This window comes from Lissotriton vulgaris, chromosome 11 (genome assembly GCF_964263255.1).
Source record: "Lissotriton vulgaris chromosome 11, aLisVul1.2, whole genome shotgun sequence".
Classification (NCBI taxonomy): Eukaryota; Metazoa; Chordata; class Amphibia; order Caudata; family Salamandridae; genus Lissotriton; species Lissotriton vulgaris.
This window is the reverse complement of record NC_141699.1, coordinates 859171979-859192414: the sequence shown is the minus strand read 5'-3', so window position 1 is coordinate 859192414 and position 20436 is coordinate 859171979. Positions and strand designations below refer to the sequence as shown.

General features: G+C 43.8%; 1 protein-coding gene across 1 annotated transcript in view; it reads left to right on the top strand.

The window, feature by feature from the left end:
* RNF168 (ring finger protein 168) overlaps window positions 1-20436 on the top strand; it is a 191648-nt gene that overhangs the window by 2203 nt on the left and 169009 nt on the right. The window contains exons 2-3 of the mRNA XM_086943996.1: window positions 10505-10839; window positions 12430-12506. Coding sequence (XP_086800122.1) covers window positions 10536-10839; window positions 12430-12506 — 381 coding nt within the window. The 5' untranslated portion in view covers window positions 10505-10535. The remainder of the gene's footprint in view (window positions 1-10504; window positions 10840-12429; window positions 12507-20436) is intronic.

Genomic DNA, 20436 nt, shown 5'->3' with positions numbered 1-20436 from the left:
TGTATATATATATATATATATATCACAATGGCAATTTTATTGATCACTGTTTTTTTTGTGTGTATTTCTCTCATTTCCTCCCCACCAGTGGGGTGAATCAAAAATCTGTTTTGTGTGTATTGTTCAGCTGTGTTTACTCCGGGTTTGTCGGCGGGCAGATCCTTTTTATAGATGAATATACATCTCCTCTGATTTATTTAATCCATCTGGGTGTAATGTTCTTAAATTTAGGATGTAGCGCGATTCCTTTTGGCGGAGAGTCTTTTCTCGGTCACCACCACGGTCTTTCCTCAGAATTGTCTCCATTCAGTAGAAATTGTGGGCACGGACATTCCACTACATAAACTGTGTACTGTGTTTTTACAAGTGATTAGTTGTCGTATTTCCCACACTTTGTTATTGGCCAATTTGATTTCTTTTGTCGGTTTCGCAATTTGGCACATTTTACAGTGTGCCATTTGACAAATCCTTTGGTTTTCAGCCATGTATCATCTTTTTTCTTTCTTCCTTGGAAATGACTGAATCATATGATCTTTACGATTTTTAGCTCTTCTGTAGGTCACTGTGGGATGATTTTCCACGATTTCCTTTACAGTTGCATCCAATTGGAGAATTTTCCAATTCTTCCTCAAGATTTTTTCTATTTGATGGCTTTCTTGGACATAGTCTGTTATCATCCGTATTTGTTCTGCGTTTTTCTTTTCTTCTGGTTTTTTCACCGCTAGACAGTCTTCTCGTGTTCTTTGGTTGGTCCTCTCCCAGCATTTTGTTACCACATTTGGTTTGTATTTTCTTTTGGCGAAGCGTTTTGCTGTATTTTGACTTTGTCTCACTCATTCATCTTCTTCGCTGCAAATTCTGCGCACTCTTAAGAATTCCCCGTATGGGATGCTGGCTATTAGGGAGCTCTGGTGGAAGCTGGTCGCTTCTAGGGTGGCATTTGTTGCGATGGATTTTCTGTGTAGCTTTGTATGGATCTGATTATCCTTCATGTATATTTCTGTATCCAGGAATATGACTTTCTTTACTTATTGTGTATGTAAATTGCAGATTTTTAGTGCAATTATTGATGATTTGAAAGTATTCCTGGAATTCTGCAACTGTTCCATCCTAGATTATTAACAAATCGTCAATAAATCTTTTCCAACTAACAATATTGTTTGTCACTTGATCGTTCATTATGTTCCATGCTCTTTCTTCCCACCAACCCATCGTTAAACAAGCATAATTGGGACTAAAGGAAAATCCCATTGCGGTTCCACTGTTCTGGCGGAATAGTTACTCTCCAAAAGTAAATACATTGTTGTCCAAGACAATTGAAATCAGATCGAACAACATTGTTGTGATCACTATATTCCAAATTTCTATCTTGCAGGAAGTAGTTACAGGCTTGTTTTCCCATGTCATTCCCAATGTTCGTGTAAAGGGCAATGACGTCCATCGTTGCCAAATGATATGAAGTCTGCCACGGGGTGTTTTGCAATCCTCTCAACAAATCACTTGTGTCCTGTATGTAGGAGCTTAGTTGGGCTACATACGGTCTTAAAAAATGTTCTATGTAGTCTGCCTATGGTTCCAGTAAGGACCCCTTTGCGGACAGGATTGGTCTTCCTGGTGGTTTCTTTTGATCTTTATGGAGCTTAGGTAAAAAGTACATAGTTGCCATTATTGGATGTGTGACTGTTAAGAATTTTCTTTCCCCTTAATCAATCATTTGTTTGATCTCCATCACTGGGTTAGTCATCAATTTTTCATAGTATTGGGTATCCAGTAGTTGGCGATGTGCCTCTGTAACATACTACTTCCTGAAAGATAGAAATTTGGAATATAGTGATCACAACAAAATATTGTTGGATCTGATTTCAATTGTCTTGGACAACAATGTATTTACTTTTGGAGATTAACTATTCCGCCAGAACTGTGGAACCGCAATGGAATTTTCCTTTAGTCCCAATTATGCGTGTTTAACGATGGGTTGGTGGGAGCAAGAAAGAGCATGGAACATAATGAACGATCAAGTGACAAACAAAATCGTTAGTGGGAAAAGATTTATTGACGATTTGTTAATAATCTGGGATTGAACAGCAGCAGAATTCCAGGAATACTTTCAATTCATCAATAATTGCACTAAAAATCATAAATTTACGTACACAATAAGTAAAGAAAAGCGGCATATTCCTGGATACAGAAATATACATTAAGGATAATCAGATCCATACAATGCTACACAGAAAATCCACCGCAACAAATGCCACCCTAGAAGCGACCAGCTTCCACCAGAGCTCCCTAATAGCCAGAATCCCATACGGGGAAATCCTTAAGAGTGCGCAGAATTTGAAGCAAAGAAGATGAATGGGTGAGACAAAGTCAAAATACAGCAAAACGCTTCATCAAAAGAAAATACAAACCAAATGTGGTAACAAAATGCTGGGAGAGGACCAACCAAAGAACACGAGAAGGCTGTCTAGCGGTGAAAAAACCAGAAGAAAAGAAAAACGCAGAACAAATACGGATGATAACAGACTATGCCCAAGAAAGCCATCAAATAGAAACAAGCATTTGCAATGCAATAGGTCTCGCATTAGGAAAGTTTGAGCTATTGGTATTGTAAATGACAAATTTTTTATTTGTGTTGGTTTTGAAAGTCGCAAAATTATTAACTTTGTCATTTACAATGCCAATACTTTTAACTTTTGCACATGTGACGCCTATAGCATTTGTAATGCAATATGTGTTGTATTTACGTGACTAAGATGTATTGATATTACAAATAACAATGGCTTTTAATTTTTTAAAATAATTAATACTCAAATAAAAGTAGAGGGAGGGCGATAGATAGAGGGAGGGCGAGGTAAATTGGGTAAATGCGGACCCAGGGGATATTTTAAGATGTTCTTATATGCATATGAGCCGTTTGAATGTGGTGCAGCATAGGTAGTACATTATATGATCATCGTTGGTAGCCATGGGATAAGCATGTGGCCAGCCAAAGGGTAATGCGGTCAGATTTCCTTTACCCTAATGATAATGAAGTGCGATGCCCTTTAAGCAAAATAAGAGGTGAAATAACTAGATAGTAGTACTGTCCCCACTAATGTCTGAAAGTACTAATGCATGCATGACATGGCAAACAAAACCTATTCTGTGGTAGGAATACATTCATCTTTCTTGTTTTTTCCAAAAAGCATATTTAATGCACCTTTACTATGCCGCTCTGGACACGGAGGCTGAGATTTAGAGTGGCTTGGGGCACTAGAATAAGCACCAATGAGCCACGGTTTAAGTGAGGGAGTTCTAGTTTCTGAAAAGCAGAAGAAATCCACTGGTGTATTCTTGTGAGGCAGGCCTACAAAGTGGCAATTAATAACAGATGGGTGTAATCCACACAAATAGTGAACTACAACACAGTGAGAGGTGACAGTGAGGTGAAAGCTCACAGAGATGTCTTGCACAGGGTTAAATAGCACTGATGATGGGGTGGTACCTTTAACAATCCTGCAAGTAAGGGGCTGGGGGGAGGGTCGTAGTTTCAATGAATATAAATTGAGATCTTTCCAAAGGGAAAAAAGAAAGCCAGTGTAGTATTTCCCTGAAATAAAAAAAATATATAGCCTATGTGGCGAGAAGTGCTTTATTGCGGACGTTATCATAGGTCGCTGAGATACCAAGAAATGCCAGAAGGCAGATGGTGTTACATTCCTTTACGAAGCGAAGGGCGTTATCCAGCACCTGGAAGGCCATCCGCATCGCTACATGTTTTATTAGTAATAGCCAAAATTAGCTCCAATGGGGCAAAGTCACCCTGTTCATAAATATCACAAAAAGGAATGCATCACATTACACATATCAAAACAAACTGTTTCCAGTAACAGAACAGTCTGTTCATGTGAGATGATTTATTGCACTGATAAAAATCAGAAGGCCGCCCTTCATGAAAATAAGAAATGCTAATGCATTTCATATGTACACAAAATGAACAATGTCTTCACATTTTTTTCCACGGGTAAATCAACAGCCTCCTATATGGACATCACGGCTGCAGACATGTTTTATACACATTTTCTATGTTTATATTTTAATACCTTTCAGTCTCGAGAACAAAAAGTTATCAAACCAACATATTCAACCGATTTTGTGTATTATATATTATGTACAACTTTTTTAAATGCTAAAAAATGCATTTTCAACCGCTATTCGCAGTTATTTTGAAGTAATTAATATTAAATAAATATCCACTGAGGGTAAATGAAAGCCAGAGTCCTGTATGCTGGGCCGCTTTATCGCTTTGCTTAAAAAACATAATTTTATGCTGTTTCTATCAGGCTGCTGCGGCAGATGTTGGCTGTTAAACTGTGCAGACGACATAGTTCATGACTTCTCGGGAGACGGCTGTGTGCCACATCTGTAGCTTATGAAACAGAGTGCAGAAGTGTGGCAGACTAGAAGAAAGTGCGAGAGAGACAGACACAGCTCGGGCCAAGTAAATTGTCTTCAACGCCGTGCTAAACTAGAAGTAAACCTCTTCTAAAATGAAAATAGGTACCGTGGTGAAACAAAGTACGGTGCCCTTCATTAAAACATTTGAACATTCAGCAAGTAAGTAATTATGCCCACAAACATCAAAAACGCTCTACACACACTAACCTGCCATTCAGTATGAGTGCTGGTGCCCAAAGCTCTGCTCCGAAACCTGCAGGCTATGAACTAAAACACCCGGGGCTGCGAGAAGAGAGCACGGCACCCGTCTACATAAAAAGTATGTGCGTGGCGGCCCGTGGTGAATACATGGAAAAATACATTCTGTGGTCCAGCTGTGAGTGTTGGTGACCGTAGAGCTTGCGAGAAGCAGGAAACAAAAACAAGTTGCCGTGTGGAAGGACTTGATAAACAGCTGCACTGACAGCGATGTTGAGCTCGGTAGTGAAAAACAAGCCGCAGCGTGGGCCTGCGGCCGGAAGTTATAAAACTGCCTTTTCGCCTGCCCATGTCAACACGCGTGAACCTCTCAGCATATTCCCTAAACATACCCGACCTGCTTCCTTGTGCTCTTGTGTTTTTTTGTGGTTTGTCGGCTGAAATGTGGCTGTGCACTTTGTGTGCTCTCTGAAGGGAGGGGGGAGTGTAGCAAAAGAAACAAGTCAAGTCTAAGCACCTCAAATATGGACGCCATTCCTGAAGCACTACACCTTTCTTGGCGTACTTATGCCGCAACACGGATCCCTCCCCCCACCTCTCATTGCAACCAGAGTGTACCATCGCCTTGTTACTACGGTAGTGGCTTCCTCCTTCCTACCTTCTTTTTGAATGCCTGCCATGGGCTGTTCTTATTAGTTACACTCATGCTTTGTAAACCAGAATTTCGGGTGCGGTCACGCCTGTCGTGGTGCGGGACTTCCGCCCCAGGACAGGTGTGACGGGAGCTGTATTGACGCTGGGCTCCCATGCCTGAGGGAGAACCCCTCGTGTGCCAGGTGATGCGGCGGAGTGACGGAGCCTGTAGCAGCGCAGCAAAAAAGAGCCCGGGGGGGGGGGGGGAGTGGTGGTGGGGGGGCAGGTGCGTGAGCATGTGCGCGATTGCGAGAGTCTGACATGCTCTGGAACTTGGACAGATGTGCACGGCGCATGGCTGTACGTGCACGCACACATCCTGAATTCGCCGACGGCCCTGCGCGTGCCCATCCCCTGTCCCACATTCCCAGCAACTCGATAACAATAGAGTGGACCAGCAGCGCTTCAGCTGCTTACACCAGCTCAACCTAAAAATCTTGAGGAAGAATTGGAAAATTCTCCAATTGGATGCAACTGTGAAGGAAATAGTGGGAAATCATCCCACAGTGACCTACAGAAGAGCTAAAAATCTTAAAGATCATATGATTCACAGTCATTTCCAAAGAAAAATGATGATACAAGGCCGAAAACCAAAGGATTTGTCGAATGTCACACGTGTAAAATGTGCCAAATTGCAAAACCGACACAAGAAATCAAATTGGCAAATAACAAAGTGTGGGAAATACGACAACTAATCACTTGTAAAACGCAGTACACAGTTTATGTAGTGGAATGTCCGTGCCCACAGAGGTACATTGGAAGCTCAATCTGTGAGTTGAAAAAAAGAATAATGGTACAGGTAAGGGCAACGATTCGTAAAGATCGAGCAAATGCAATTTCTAAACATATGGAACAATTCCATTAAGGAGACTGGAAGCAATTGAAATTCTACGGAATAGAGACAATTCGGAGGAAAGACCGTGATGGTGACCAAGAAAAGACTCTCCGCCGAAAGGAATCTCGCTACATCCTAAATTTAAGAACATTACACCCACATGGATTAAATCAATCAGAGGAGATGTATATTCATCTATAAAAAGATCTGCCCGCCGACAAATCCGGAGTAAACCCAGCTGAACAATACACACAAAACAGATTTTTGATTCCCCCCACTGGTGGGGAGGAAATGAGAGATTGTTTAAAAAAAAAATACACAAAAAAACAGTGATCAATAAAGTTGCCATTGTGAAAATATATATAAAAAAAAGAAAACAAAAGAAACGACCAATATAAGAAATTCCAGTGTCTGAAATAAAACTTGAACGGAGCATTAGCAATTAAGAACTAATACAAGTGTATGAAATTAGTCAATTGGATGTAACACAGACCTCGAAGAAATTAAAATCAGTATTGAAAACAACTACCACCAAAATGCAAAGGGCCACCTATAAAGAAAACAGGAAATAACGTAATTGTATCCTGAATACTTTTAAGGAAGTCATACTGAGGGGCCAGTTGATCGTGAACAAGGTGTTTGGTAACATCGAAACGCGCCAATCTGACACGCTTATTAAGCCCTTATTTAATGAAAATTGTAAAATAAAATAAGTGTAAATCTTCACTCTGGGAGTGCGGCCCGTTTTTTGCTCTCAGGAAGGAATTGTGTGCCAATACGAAGTGGTGTTGTTCTGCCGCGGGAGATGGCACCCACGCTGATCGCTGCATCGAGCCGGGAACCAAGTTGTGGAAATATATATATCGAACCTAATTGTAATTCTCTTGACTATAAAACTGGTTTCAAATTATGTGATTGTGGGAAAATATTTTAATTGAGCTGCCATTGTCATTATCGCATATGTTATGTTATGTTATTAAATTATTTATTAAGCGCACTAACACTGATTAGTTTCTTGGCGCTTCAAATGGGAGAGTTCAGCATGTCTGCTGTACAAAAACCTATTTTGTTTGATTTAATAGACTAAACTTTTGCTCCATATATAATGCAAATCTAGCCACATATAGGATACATACGAGTCCTTGACTTGCTTCTTAGTTAATTAACAGCATTGTCATCAGGGTGGGGGCAGAAATGTTTCTCAAATCATGTTTAAAACTATCACTTATAATAAATACATAACTAAAGCTTGAAGTGGTAGCACACTGTAATTTGCAGTCAGCAGATTTTACATTGTAAAGGCCTCAATTTCCCACTGACGTGGTTTTACTAATAAAACTATAAAGTGTACAATATTCAGAAATAGTTACTTCAAATGTGTGTGATTTGCACATGACCAAGTAAAGTGTTCTGATTTTCTTTTGCTCCCATTTAAAAAAATAAATAAATAAAACATCGATTTGCTCATTACAAAGATGCCTTTTTATGATAGTTGTTGTTTGAAAGATGATGAATTGGTATTTCGTGTGGGTGCCTTTCTGTCAACTGCTGTCTGCGCACACAAAATGATGATCACTGTACAACTGACATTTATATCTGCGTATGTTTTATATTTTTATGATCATTATGAACTTGTGTGTTTTATGTATTATTGTGTGACTTGATCTTTTACGGATATGTTTTATCCGAATAAAGTAATTGAATTGAAACTTTGTTTGCATCACACCTCTTAATTAAAAAAAAAATTAGGTTTTTGTAATTCCGGATATATTATGAAATATTTGTAATCTTCAGTGTAATGCTATTTATTTAAATGTTCTGTGGTTGGAGAGGAACACATGACTTCAGACAGCCCACTTGACAAAAGCCTCTAATTGTAGTAATAGAAAGAAAACTAAACTCAATTTTCCAAGCAGCAAGTAGTAAAAAGACAAACTGACATTTGGCCTCTTTCCTTGAACAAACAGCAAATGTGTCAAGATGAACAAGATTTAATGGCATCTTTATTGCTCATTCACTTTCTGAATGAATAGAACACCTCTTCCTGGGCCAGATAACCCTAGAATTTCACCAAGAGTGTAGTTTGAAACTTCTGAGATCGTGTGTAAGTGCTGATTTTTGTGCTTAGTACCTAATCCAATAGTGATCTTATTTATCCAAATGTGAGTTGGGGGCGGGAGTAGTTTTAGCTATAAAGCCCTGACGAAGTCTGCTGTTTTTGGGACAGCAATAGAAGAAACACGTGTTGGCAAAGGGGCGTGTCTAATATGATTGGAATGAAAGACCATTGAAACCACGATCTCGCCTTTGGATTTCTCTGTGCTTGGAGACGTCTTTACTTGTACATTTTGAGCAGCAGCTTAGATTAGCAAAATAGAGTCTGAATAAACAGTCTCAATTGCACATCCAGGGCGAGCACATAATGTAGTGGACAAAGCCTGCTTTGAATTACTGTCAATCTATCTGAAGCTCTCCTTACATCACAGGCAACTGCTGCATTCAGGAATTAGTAAAACACTTTACTAAGTGGGTATGCCTGAAAGCTTGGTTCTCCTTGGCAATTTAAAGGTTGAAATACTCTCTAGTTGGCAATGTTTCAATTATTTCAATAAGTCATTCAAACACATTGCGAACTTAGTCTGAGCTCACCCGGTCACCCACAGTACCACACACAGCCTGTTTAGGCCAAGGCCATTATGTATTCACTCTAATAAAAGAGAGAGGGACCCAGCAACCGAAGGGATGGAGTACCACAATAGACTTTTAGTCAGGCAGAAATTCCCTTTGGGTCACCTTATTGTTATAGCAAATCTTCACAAAGACAGAATAGACAGAAATATACACTAACAAAATACTGTACTAGTGAGGGAAAATGCAAACGCAAATAAAATTATGAAAAATACTGAACAGTTTATTCATTACACAATATAATGTTAAAAATGATTCAAAAATAATTTAAAAAGAAGGGAATAGACTTTAAAAATAAGGAAACAATAGATTCCTATTGGTAAAAAGGAGATGTAGACAGAGAAATGAATTCAGCGAAAACGTCAATTATTTTCCAGTAAATTTAGGACACAATCCTCCTTTCTCTTATGCGACGCGTTTCGGTGGATCATCTAATGGGACCACCTTCATTAGGAATACATATGTCTTCCCAGAATTTTCTCAAGGACTAGTTCCTAGACGTAATATCTCGGGGTGAATACCTCCTATATCTTTAAAAACATCTCTCGTCACTCGACTCCTAGTCACCGGCAATCTTACTCGGTGCTTATAACCACAGTGTAGTAAATGGACTCTAACAGTCTCACCGGTACTACAGCAATAGGCTGATGCAGGTACGAAGTTAAAATCTAAATATTTATATAGGTCCTTCGGTAACACACGGTGACGAGAGAAACATTATAGATCTCTGCGGGACTTCAACACCCTCAGTCACACTCGTAAAAAGACGGTCTAATACTGCAACAGGTTGGTTCCTTCGTAAATTTTCTTTGGATACCACCGGAGTTGTCAGAATACCAGCGTCCCGTGTGTTGTCAGAATACCAGCCTCTGTCAGCCTCCTCCAGCCTTTCGGCTTTATGTATTCACATCTGAATTTCTGCTGAACTGTAATAAGGAGGGAAACGGGTGAAGGTCTTTCTGCCACATCATAGACTTGACGTAGAAAAAATTATAGATGGGCTGTTGAATGTTGTTAAATGCTTTCAGCATCTCTAATACCATAATGTCATGCCGCTTTGTATTTACCCACATTAGATGGATACTTGTGCTTGATAAAGTTAATGTTGCGCACTTCTTTGTAACAGGAAGTTCCAATAAAGGCTAGAAGGAACCACTAACTGGAAGATTTCAGACTCAACCTTGACCTACAGGTCTTCCGAAAATACTTCAAACAGACTATACTTAGAGGCTGGTATACCCAAATCCATTCTTTCATCATAGGCCTAATTCTTTCATCCTTCATTTTACTATGTTGCATGTTTTTATCATGGAGCGGGCAGTGGCGCACTTCACACATTTCTTTAACGTTATGATTAAAATTGTACTCCTAGACTGGACTGATTGGCTTGCACCTCAGACATTTCCTCATAATTGTAGTTGTTGGTAGTTTTGAGGTAAATTTATAACTGACTGGTGCCATCCTGCACTATGGGGACATATTTAAGATGGGTTTGATGTTTGACTTAATTTGATCAGAAACACTATTACTTGGAAGGTACAAGCAGATGTTCACTCTAGCTGGATCATCATGATATATATTGGGGATCTCACTCATTCAAGTTTTTGTTGTTGTTGCCCCCCCCCCTTTTTCCCCTCTTGTTTCATTTTGCAGTTGCTGCTGCTGCGTCCTGCTTTGAGGCAGGATGCCAAAGCCCAGCCAGCTTCCACTCTCCCTATCAGATTGCCTCTGCCCTATTTGCAGGGAAATCTTGCTTGAACCGGTCACCTTACCCTGTAGCCACACTCTCTGCACTCCATGCTTTCAGATGACAGTGGAGAAAGCTAGCCTCTCTTGCCCAATGTGCCGTCGCCGGGTTGCCACCTGGGCCCGGCTTCATGCCCGTTCCAAGACTCTAGTGAATGTCGAGCTGTGGGAGAGGATACAGAGAGAATTCCCAGTTGAATGTCAGCGGCGAGCCAATGGACAAGACTCCGACCTAGAGGAAAGTGAGTACTAATATTAATAGCATTGGATTAGAAGAAAATATGCCTTCATTGTTTTGCCTCTAAGTAAGAGTATTTACAGATGTGTCTGCCTTAAAGCATTCACAATATCTAATGTTATTGCATGCTTGTTTGACTGTGACCCTGTTCTCCTGTCATAAACAACGTCACTTAGACTGACCCAGAGCAAGCCTGATTGAAAACATTGTGACTAACATAGAGCAAGTACACCGAGCCTTTCAGCTGTATGGCTATATGGTTATGAGGATTAGTGCCAGGAATCGGCTCTCTGTGTGCAGGGCTCTGTATCTTCAGAGTTCAGTGCAGGGGTGGATGGCTTTCTGCTTCAAGGGTTCGTTTGTACTAGAGTTGGCACCTAGTATACAAATGTTGTCATCTCTGTGAGGGACTTCATTGATGTTAGCACAGAAACACATACTTCCAAAATCTAGAGCTGGTCTATTTGGAGACTGGCACAGAGAAATAGGGTATTGTCCGTATGGGACTGCCTTATGTGGTGATTGGCGCAGCCACTGAGCCTTCTGCTGGTAGGCCTGGCTTTTATGCAGGGTTGGCACATGTATACACTGCTTTCTGCATCTGTGAGTGGCAAACTTGTAGAGTTGCTACCGGAATATTGAACCTTCTGTTTAAAAGACTGGCTATCTTAGAGCTTATTGGGGGCAGGAATAGATATTGTAGTACCCGTGGTTCTCTGGGTAAAAGATTAGCTGCAGATGGATTGGCACAGAATACAGTTGTTTTACATTTAGTCATCCATATTTAGGAAACAATTGCCAGCGGCATTGACACGATTATTATGCCTTACACTGCTGTGAGGCGCACAAAGAGTGCACTGGAGAAGTGAAACACATTTTCCTGTCTTGCTGGAGATGGGCAGGGAATGGTGCATGGCAAATTGTAGGGACACAGGACAAGCCTACCAGTTTAAGAATAAGAATGTGACCTTGTATTGACTTACGGCTTGTGTAAAGGGAGTTGGTGGTTTGGGTACAATCCTGCCCTTGGCATCAGTTGGTGCTTGAAGTTTAATTTTTGTTAAAGCCCCAGCAAAAATGGGAAGTATGGAATCAGTATTTTTGGTATTGCCTGAAATCCGCGCTATTTCATACCTTGTGAATGTTCATATATTCATGAACCTAAAAGCAGTGGTGTTTTACAATGTGTTTAATTGATTTTTATTTTCTGCAGTGAACAGCGAGTCATTCTTATTCCTAGAGGTGGTTTCTCCAGGGTCGGCATAGACATTTTATTTGTGTGTGTGTGTGTGTGTGTGAAGTCTGCTTCTTTTGACTGTAGACAATCCACCAATCCACTGAATTTTAATGGACATGAACTACTGAACTGTTTCTTCGCCTTTGCAGATGTTTGTCGTAGAGATGGCCCTAGAAGAGAACTATGTTTTGTCTGCTCTCCCCTCTTGTAATTAATATTCTTAAAAGCAGCAACAACCTGAGTAGACTGTACCAGTACCTCCGCCATATAAACACATGCTTCTTAAAAACTGAGTTTGCAGAGCTCACAGTAAATCACTTTTGTTTAAAGGAGAATTGTCTTTTCCCCTACACATAGTGTGCATGTCTTATCCAGCCCCTCTTGTGAGCAAACCTGGGGAGTTGAGGCAAGAGTACGAACAAGAAGTGAGCAAGGTGAGTGTCTGTATTATGTTTTCCATTCGCTTTTTAAAAAGTTTTTTTCACAATCTTGTTAGTTTGGCAGTCACTTGCATGCTCGCATTGGGCTCTGTTTTGTTTGTACACTGTAAAAATGCTTGGACTACCTTTTGATCCTGCAGTTATTGGAGTCCACTTTCAAATTTGTTTGCTATTTTTTTTTTAAAGTTTGCTTTCTCTGTGCACTAATAGAATGCAATAATTAAAGAGGCAAAACCTTACAACGATGAGCAATCCTAATCTTATAATTAAAATAAATTGTTGAAATGTACTTAAGTGAAAGTAATTCAGTAATCTATTTCAAAGTAGGGTAATTACAGACCGAAGTAACTAATAACAATTAAGAGCGTTTGAAACAAAGTCCAAACTGAAGAGATGCAGCTGTAATAACTTTCATACAGAGAGTGGGTCTCAAAGGCATTTCACATAGAAAAAGCGAATTTCACAGTCCAGGAATGTTTGCGTAAAGTCTGAACAGAATAATATCCATATTCGAACCTGCCCACTATTTTATTACAGAAGGCTGGGTTCTAAAACTGATGGGTTGCTTTTACGTTGTAAGAAATGCTTTACTGCCGCTATCATTGCTACTTTGAACTAAACAATCCAGTTTTTATTTGCCATGTTAGAGATTTTGAATTGTTTTAATACAGCTCTTCTTGAGCATTTTAACACTTTTTTTTACCTTTTTGATTTTCAGTGTTCGAATATTTTGTGAGTCTCTTATTATCGCCCATACTGTTTTTGGGCTTCTGTCAAAGTCCGATTGGTGTATTTCTTTCAGTCTCTACTCACTAGGTCCCATCTAAAGGATTACTAGTGTACTTGTATTCTGTTGCGGTCTAATTTACAACCGTCAACTTGGATAGAAGCATGGGCCTAGCTTGTCTGCACGCAGCGGGCCCACTGACGCATTGATACAGACAAACCTATCTGCATCTGTTTACTTCTGGACTGGGCCCAGGGCCAGGAACACTGCCATTGTTGTCAGAGAATAACGTTTAACTTCTTGTGATATGCCATCATGTTGCACGCCTCATCCTGACCTAAAAATGTTTTTCGGTAAGTACTGTTTTCTGAAAACAAATCAAGCCTGTACCACCAACAGGCTAAAAACAAATCCGATAACCACTGCCAGTAAAGCCAATGGTTGCTGCTCCACACAGATTCCAACACTACAATATGCACTGATAAATGCAAGTTAATCCAAGTTATGCATTACGATTAAATACATGATTTAGTTGTGAAGCATGGTTTAGACTGCCTATTTATTACTGTAACCAGGCTAAACACTGCCTTAGCTCCTGAGATCTCTTTGGAGTTTCCATTGAGATACTGCATAAAGCACATGGACAAAGTTCAGAAATGTGAATATTGTGTGTATCTTTTTTGGACTGCCTTGAGGTCTTCCCATTCAATATTGCTCCGTTTACAGAGGCTGAATACCTAGCTCTTCATTAAAATCTCACCTGTGCTGCATCCTAATTTTCAGACCCCGCAACCCTGTGGTCTCTAGTATCCCCTATTTCTTCGAATCTATGACCTCCTTCCTTCTAAACATTAACAATCCTGGTGGTGGTTTCAATATTCATGTTGATAAAATCTGATCTAGAAGCTCAAGCTTTTAGTAATATCCGGGATGAAATGAAGCTAGATAGCCCCCCTATAGGCCCTACTTGTGTAGCTGGCCACTCGCTCAACTTCTAAATTCAGCCCTTTTTATTTTGTTCACGGACTCCTTTCAGCTACTCTCCACTGACCCATCTCTTATCACTTTTAATACCCTATTTTTAGACCGAGTTGAGCACGATGTCACTAACCTAAACTGTCTGCTAGACCTTGTTTCCTGAATTGTGAGCGACAACGCTGAATGCCACATGCCTAACTTTTCAGATAAAGACCCCTTACTTCAGGTCTAGCAACTTCCTGGATATCATTCTTTTTGGATAAGATCAACCCTGATAGAAAAACGTAAAAGAAGATCCCTTTCGGTTCCATGGTTTTACAAGGATCTAAAAATGCTGATAAACAAGTGTAGAACACTCAAAAGTAAGTGAAGGAGAAACTATAACTCAGCAGATAAACTTACATATAAAATTGAATTTACCCTTTATTGCAAGCAAGTTAAATTTTTTTTAAAAACAAACTATGCTCAAAATTGTATTCTTGGGTTAAACACACCCTTCCAAGGAGGTACTTCTTCTGTATTAAAAAAATATGGCCTATCCCCAGGTTGAGGGCATTACTGTTACGCCTTCTTAAGAACTATGCCTTAAGCTATGTGAAATTATTTACACAAAAATTGCTTGCTTGAAAATTATTCATTGGTAACTAGCAGTAATGCTCGATCTCTGTGAAACTCGACCACTGAAGCTATATTATCCACTTTTGAACCAGTCTCAGTACAGCAGGTCTTTGATACTAGGAGTACTATAACCTCTTCCTCTTCTCTCTGTGTGATCTGTAAAACAGCTGAAAACAGTTGCAAAGTTCCTCTCTCCCTGACTGACCGTCTTTGCAATTCCTTGTTAACATCTGAAATGTTGCAGAAGACTTGGAACTCTGCCATCATTTCTCCACATGTGAAGAAATCCTCATTTAAACCCTAATGAGTTGTCCAACTATGGACCAATATAATTATTGTCTTTATCTGCAAATTTTAACAGCAATCCAAACAGCTGAGCCAGTTCCTGGAAGCACATTGTGCAGTTTTGGCTTCTGTAAAGCCCTCTATCAAGTCAAGAGATACTTTATTTTGGCCTTATAAGGCCATAAAAGCACAGGTAAAACATAAAAATGCAGTACAATCGATACAGCAATTTCAATATAAAAATTGTGTACACGTTAAAAGGTTTGATCATTAAAAAGTGTAGTAAATATCCTTAGAAGGCTCCAAGTATCACAGATATGTAATGCGGTCACTGGGTCTTTTCCTTGCCAGAATCTTAGTTCTGATCGGGCCTCCGAGCCCTCGCCTGCCCCAGACCCCCCGCATGAGTCGACTGCCGGGGGCCTGGGGATCCGGGGTCTCAAACTCCCGTATCTGTACACCCCGAGACCCCCTGCACGAGTGTCGACTGCAGGGGGCTCCGGGTTTAGGGACTTCCCTTTGTAGAACCCATGGCTCCAATCGAGCTTCCGAGCCCCCTATGGCCCCAGACCCCCCGCATGAGTGCAGACTGCCGGAGGCCTTGGACCCTGGACTCGGACCCTGTCCTGCAATAGTGGAAAAAGGTGCCCCTACTGGAGCCCCCACTTACTGTCCAGATATCACACTCAGGGAAGTTGAACTGGCAATTGAGAAATTGCTCCCGAATAAGGCCCCGGGCCTGGATAAGCTCCCTGGAGATCTTTTTAGATCTCAGCCAAAGATCTGGGCCCCATACTTGTTGGTTCTGTTTAATGCTGTCCTACGGGGCTCCCCAGTCCCTGAGACCTGGCTAGGGGCTGAGATTGTTCCAATATTTAAAAAGGGTTGTCCGCTTGCTCCATCAATCAATAGACCAATTAGTCTACTCGATACTACTCAGGAATTGATGGGCCGAATTCTGCTGGAGAGGCTATTGGGCTGGATGGATGAAAACAAAATTTTGACCACCCTCCAAGCTGGTTTTAGATCAGGGGTCTCGACCTTGGACCAGATCTTTCGACTCCAGGTCCTATACTGGAAAACTGCAAGAGTAGAGGGTGGCAGCCTCTACCTTGTTTTTGTGGACCTGCGGGCCGCATTCGATCTGGTCCCGAGGGAGAGGCTCTGGACGGTGCTGGAGGAACTTGGTCTCCCTCCTTACTCACTAGACTCCATAACCCGGCTCCACACTGGGAATTATGCCCAGGTGAGATGTGGGAAGAATGGGGAATTATCTGATCGTTTCCCTGTCACACGAGGAGTACACCAAGGCTGCGTACTAGCCCCTACCCTCTTTAGCTTATATGTCAATGGCCTGATAGACAAACTTAATTGTGTCAAGGACAATGATGCACCACGCCTGGTCACTGGCAGGGTGCCCGCTCTGATGTTTGCGGACGACACTTTGCTGTTGTCGCGGACATCAGCGGATTTTGGATGGGTTTCTTTCTTTTTGCGCCTCGCGGGGTTTGGAGATCAACTTGGAGAAAACCAAGTTTATGATCTTCAACCCCCCCGAGGCACACCCGCCCCAACCCCACATTGAATGGAACCCCCCCTTGAGAGAGTCAAGACCTTCACATACTTGGGAGTGATTCTGACAGAACAATTCACATGGGACCAGCAAGTCTCTAAATCCTCCCTTAGACTTGCACAGATAATGGGTGGCATAGGCAGATTTTGCAGCGCCTTATCCTTTAAACCGGTTACCCCATGCCCTAGAGATATATAAAACACAGGTCAGGTCTGCAGCCTTATATGCTGCTGAACTCTGGGGACACACCAACACATGTAACCTAACGAAAGTGGAACATTCCTTCATGCGGCATTTGTTTGATCTCCCGCAAAGTACGCCTCTGCTCCCATTACGCTTGGACCTGGGCCTGGAACCTATTACTGAGCTGGCGGCAGCCCGACCTCTGCTCTATTGGAGAAGACTCTGGTCTGTCCCGGAGCTGGAACCGTTTAGAGCAGAATTCAAAACCATTTGGGGACAGTTAAAGACCAAGAACATACCATGGCTGGCACATGTTAAGTCTCTTTTTTATCAAATCGGCCTTCCCCAACTTTGGGATACACCGGAGGATAGCTGTTTGAGGATCCAAAGGACTGTCCTGGTGGCAGCTGTAAAAGCGCACAACCTCAAATTGCTACATTGCTCAAATTCCCTGGGCAGACTGTCCAATGAGTTCCTCACAACCAAAGTTGAATTCAGGATGGAGGCGTTCCTGGACCAGGTGCAACCTCCACTGGCAAGAAAGCTATACATTCAACTGAGACACAGCTCTCTACCAGTCGGGGAATTCACTTCAAGATGGGCAAAAGCGACGAAGGCTAACTGCCCTGCCTGCAATCATGCCAGGGAAGACATTATACATATCCTCTTTTTCTGCCCAGCATATGGTGAAATTCGGAAGTGCTGGATCATCCCACTTTGCAAGGGGGCGTGGCTTGGATGCCGAGGAGGTAGGCAGCGTGAGCTCGGAGCTCCGTGCCCGATCCCGGAAAATATCCTGAAAATTCATTCGAACCCCGAGATAAAGGGCATTATCCGATACTGGACGGTACTGCGGAGGGTCCGGGACCCGCGGAGGACGACACCGAGCCTTCCCGCAGCAGTATCTTAACTTTGAACGCTGAACTCGGCCGAGAAGTCGCGGACCCCAAAATGGCGGCGATGGCATGAGATTGCTTGTGACGGAGACATCTGCCCGGAGACCCACTGAAGACCGCTCCCGGATACGCTAGAGGTGCTGGCGGCCGCGTCGCGCCTCTCCCCAGGTGCTGGAAGAACTTTGGGCGCGCCCTTGGGCGGTGGTTGAGAACCGTCTCCTGATTGGGGCGACAACGGTACGACAGTGACTCGGAGACGAGGACCCCGGATCTCAGGCGCAACTGGCGCTGGCCGGGCCACGACCGCTCGGTGCTTCCTGCCTCTTGGTGACATTTCTGGGCCTGAGAACCCGGCCGGAGGACGGTGCCCGGCGACGCTCGGAGGGCGACCAGGAACACATTTGAGGATCACCGCCCATCCCGGCCCAGATGGGGAAGCCGAAGGGGAAGGGAGATGGCGCGACCGACACTGAGGCGGCGGAAGGAGCGGAGAGAGACCAAGCGGCGTTACAGCGGATGCAGGATCGTATCCTGGAAGCCATCGCCACCACAAAGGATGCCCTGCAGCAAGATATAGCTCAGGTGGCAACGGGCTTGGGCCTCCTGAAGGCCGACCACGATAAACTTAAGGACAGGGTGAAATCCGTGGAGACCACGGTTAAGGACTTAGCCCCGGCCCAAGCAACGGTGAAGGCCCAGATGGCCGACGTGATGGACCGTCTGAAGGTACTGGAAAGAAGGGCCGAGGATGCTGAAAACAGGAACAGGCGCAACAACGTACGCCTAGTGGGCCTGCCGGAGAAAATTGAAGGCGACGACATGGTGGGCTACTTGGATAACTGGCTGCGGACGGAGGTGGCACCTGAAGGTCTGTCCCCCTTCTTCTCCCTGGAGCGGGCACATAGAGTTCCGGCGTGTCCGCCTGCCTTGGGCCTTCCTCCTCGCCCGGTGGTGTTCAAGTTGCTCCATTACCGGGACAGAGACTGGCTTTTACAGAGGGCGAGAGAGGCAGGGCCCTTTCAAGTGGAAAACAACAGAGTCACCATGTTCCCGGACTACACGTTTGAGACTCAGCGACTTCGGGCAAACTTCTTGTCCCTCAAGCGAGAGCTCCGCCAGGAAGGCATCAAGTACTCCCTGTTGTTTCCTGCCAAGCTAAGAGTGGTGGTGGACGAAAAGACTTTATTCTTCACGACTTCCGCGGATGCATGGGACTGGTGGGACACTTATAAGGCAGGAACGGACGGTGCTAAGGCCAGGGAGGAAGAGGCCAAGGTGGAAAAGCCGATCAGGCAGTCCCAACGGATCAGAAAGAATCGCAGGAGGACCGGGAAACCCTCGATGTCGCAGACGGAGGCGGAGAGGCAGGCGGCCCTACAGGCGGTGGTGGACTTATCTAGAGCCGCCAGGACTCAGTCTGGGAAGGGCACGGATTCGGAGGCCCCGGGAACGGGCTCAGAGACAGGTCTATCGGAATTTGGTGGAGCCCGGGGCCCTATTGTGACGCCGCAGACCTCGGGAGAGATACTGGAGGCGTGTTGAACTGGTTTGGCGGAATGGACTCGCTGGTTGGACACCGGGGCGATGGACCCACAGCAGTGGAAAGATATTGATTGAGGTTTTGGGGATCTGTAATGTGGGGATTGTGGGGTGGAGCGCACGGGGCTGATTTGTTGGAGGTCTTATAGCATTGAGCCGCGCCTTACTGGCCCCTAAGGTCATCGCAGTGGGGACTGCGAATATTACCACCTTTCCTTGAGGGGTGGTCGGGAGTGTTGGTTTGGATGGGGGTACTTCCAGTTGCGGGGGGGCCTGTCCTGGGGGGGTGGGAGTTGCGAGCAGTTGGGGTTGCTCAAGGGGTTGTAGTTGTTGGAGGGGTTTGGCTTCCTGTTTGGAGAGGGTGGGGGGGAGGGCCCGTGGTCGCGAGACTTAGGCGAACACTGTTCTTTGCTGTATGGTCCGGTTGTGTAGGGGGGAATGGCTAGTACTGGAGCGTTGAAATGTGTGACCTGGAATGTGCGGGGCATGCAGTCCATGACGCGCAGACATAAGGTTCAGGCGTACCTCAAGCGTAGGGGGGTTCACATAGCGTTCCTGCAGGAGACGCACCTAAATAAGCAGGAAGGGGCGGCTCTACAAAGGCGCTGGAGGGGGCAGTTATTCTACACGACATTTTCAGCATTTGCGAGGGGGACATTGATTTGGATACGGGCGGGGGTCCCCTTCCAAGTTTCGAAGTCGTCGATAGACCCAGAGGGCAGATATGTGGCGGTGGAAGGAAGGCTGAGAGGCAGGATGATATCGCTCTGCAATGTGTATGCTCCTAATGTAGACCTGCCCGCTTTCTTGTCTAATGTCTCGGGCAAATTGGCGGGTTACTTGGCAGGACCGGTCCTCCTGGGGGGGGACTTCAACTCGGTTGAGGATGTGCTACTAGATAGGTCCCATCCCCCGCTACGCGCGTCCCCAGCACATAGGATCGCCAAGCGTAGATTAGAATGGCAGGAGAGCTGGGCCCTCACGGATGCATGGAGGGCGTTGCACCCCACCACTAGGGACTACTCCCTTCACTCGCACCTGCATGATTTACATGTGAGGCTGGATGCGTTTCTTTGTTCGGAATGTGTGCTCCCTGCGGTGGGAGGGGCGGAATACTTGGCAAGG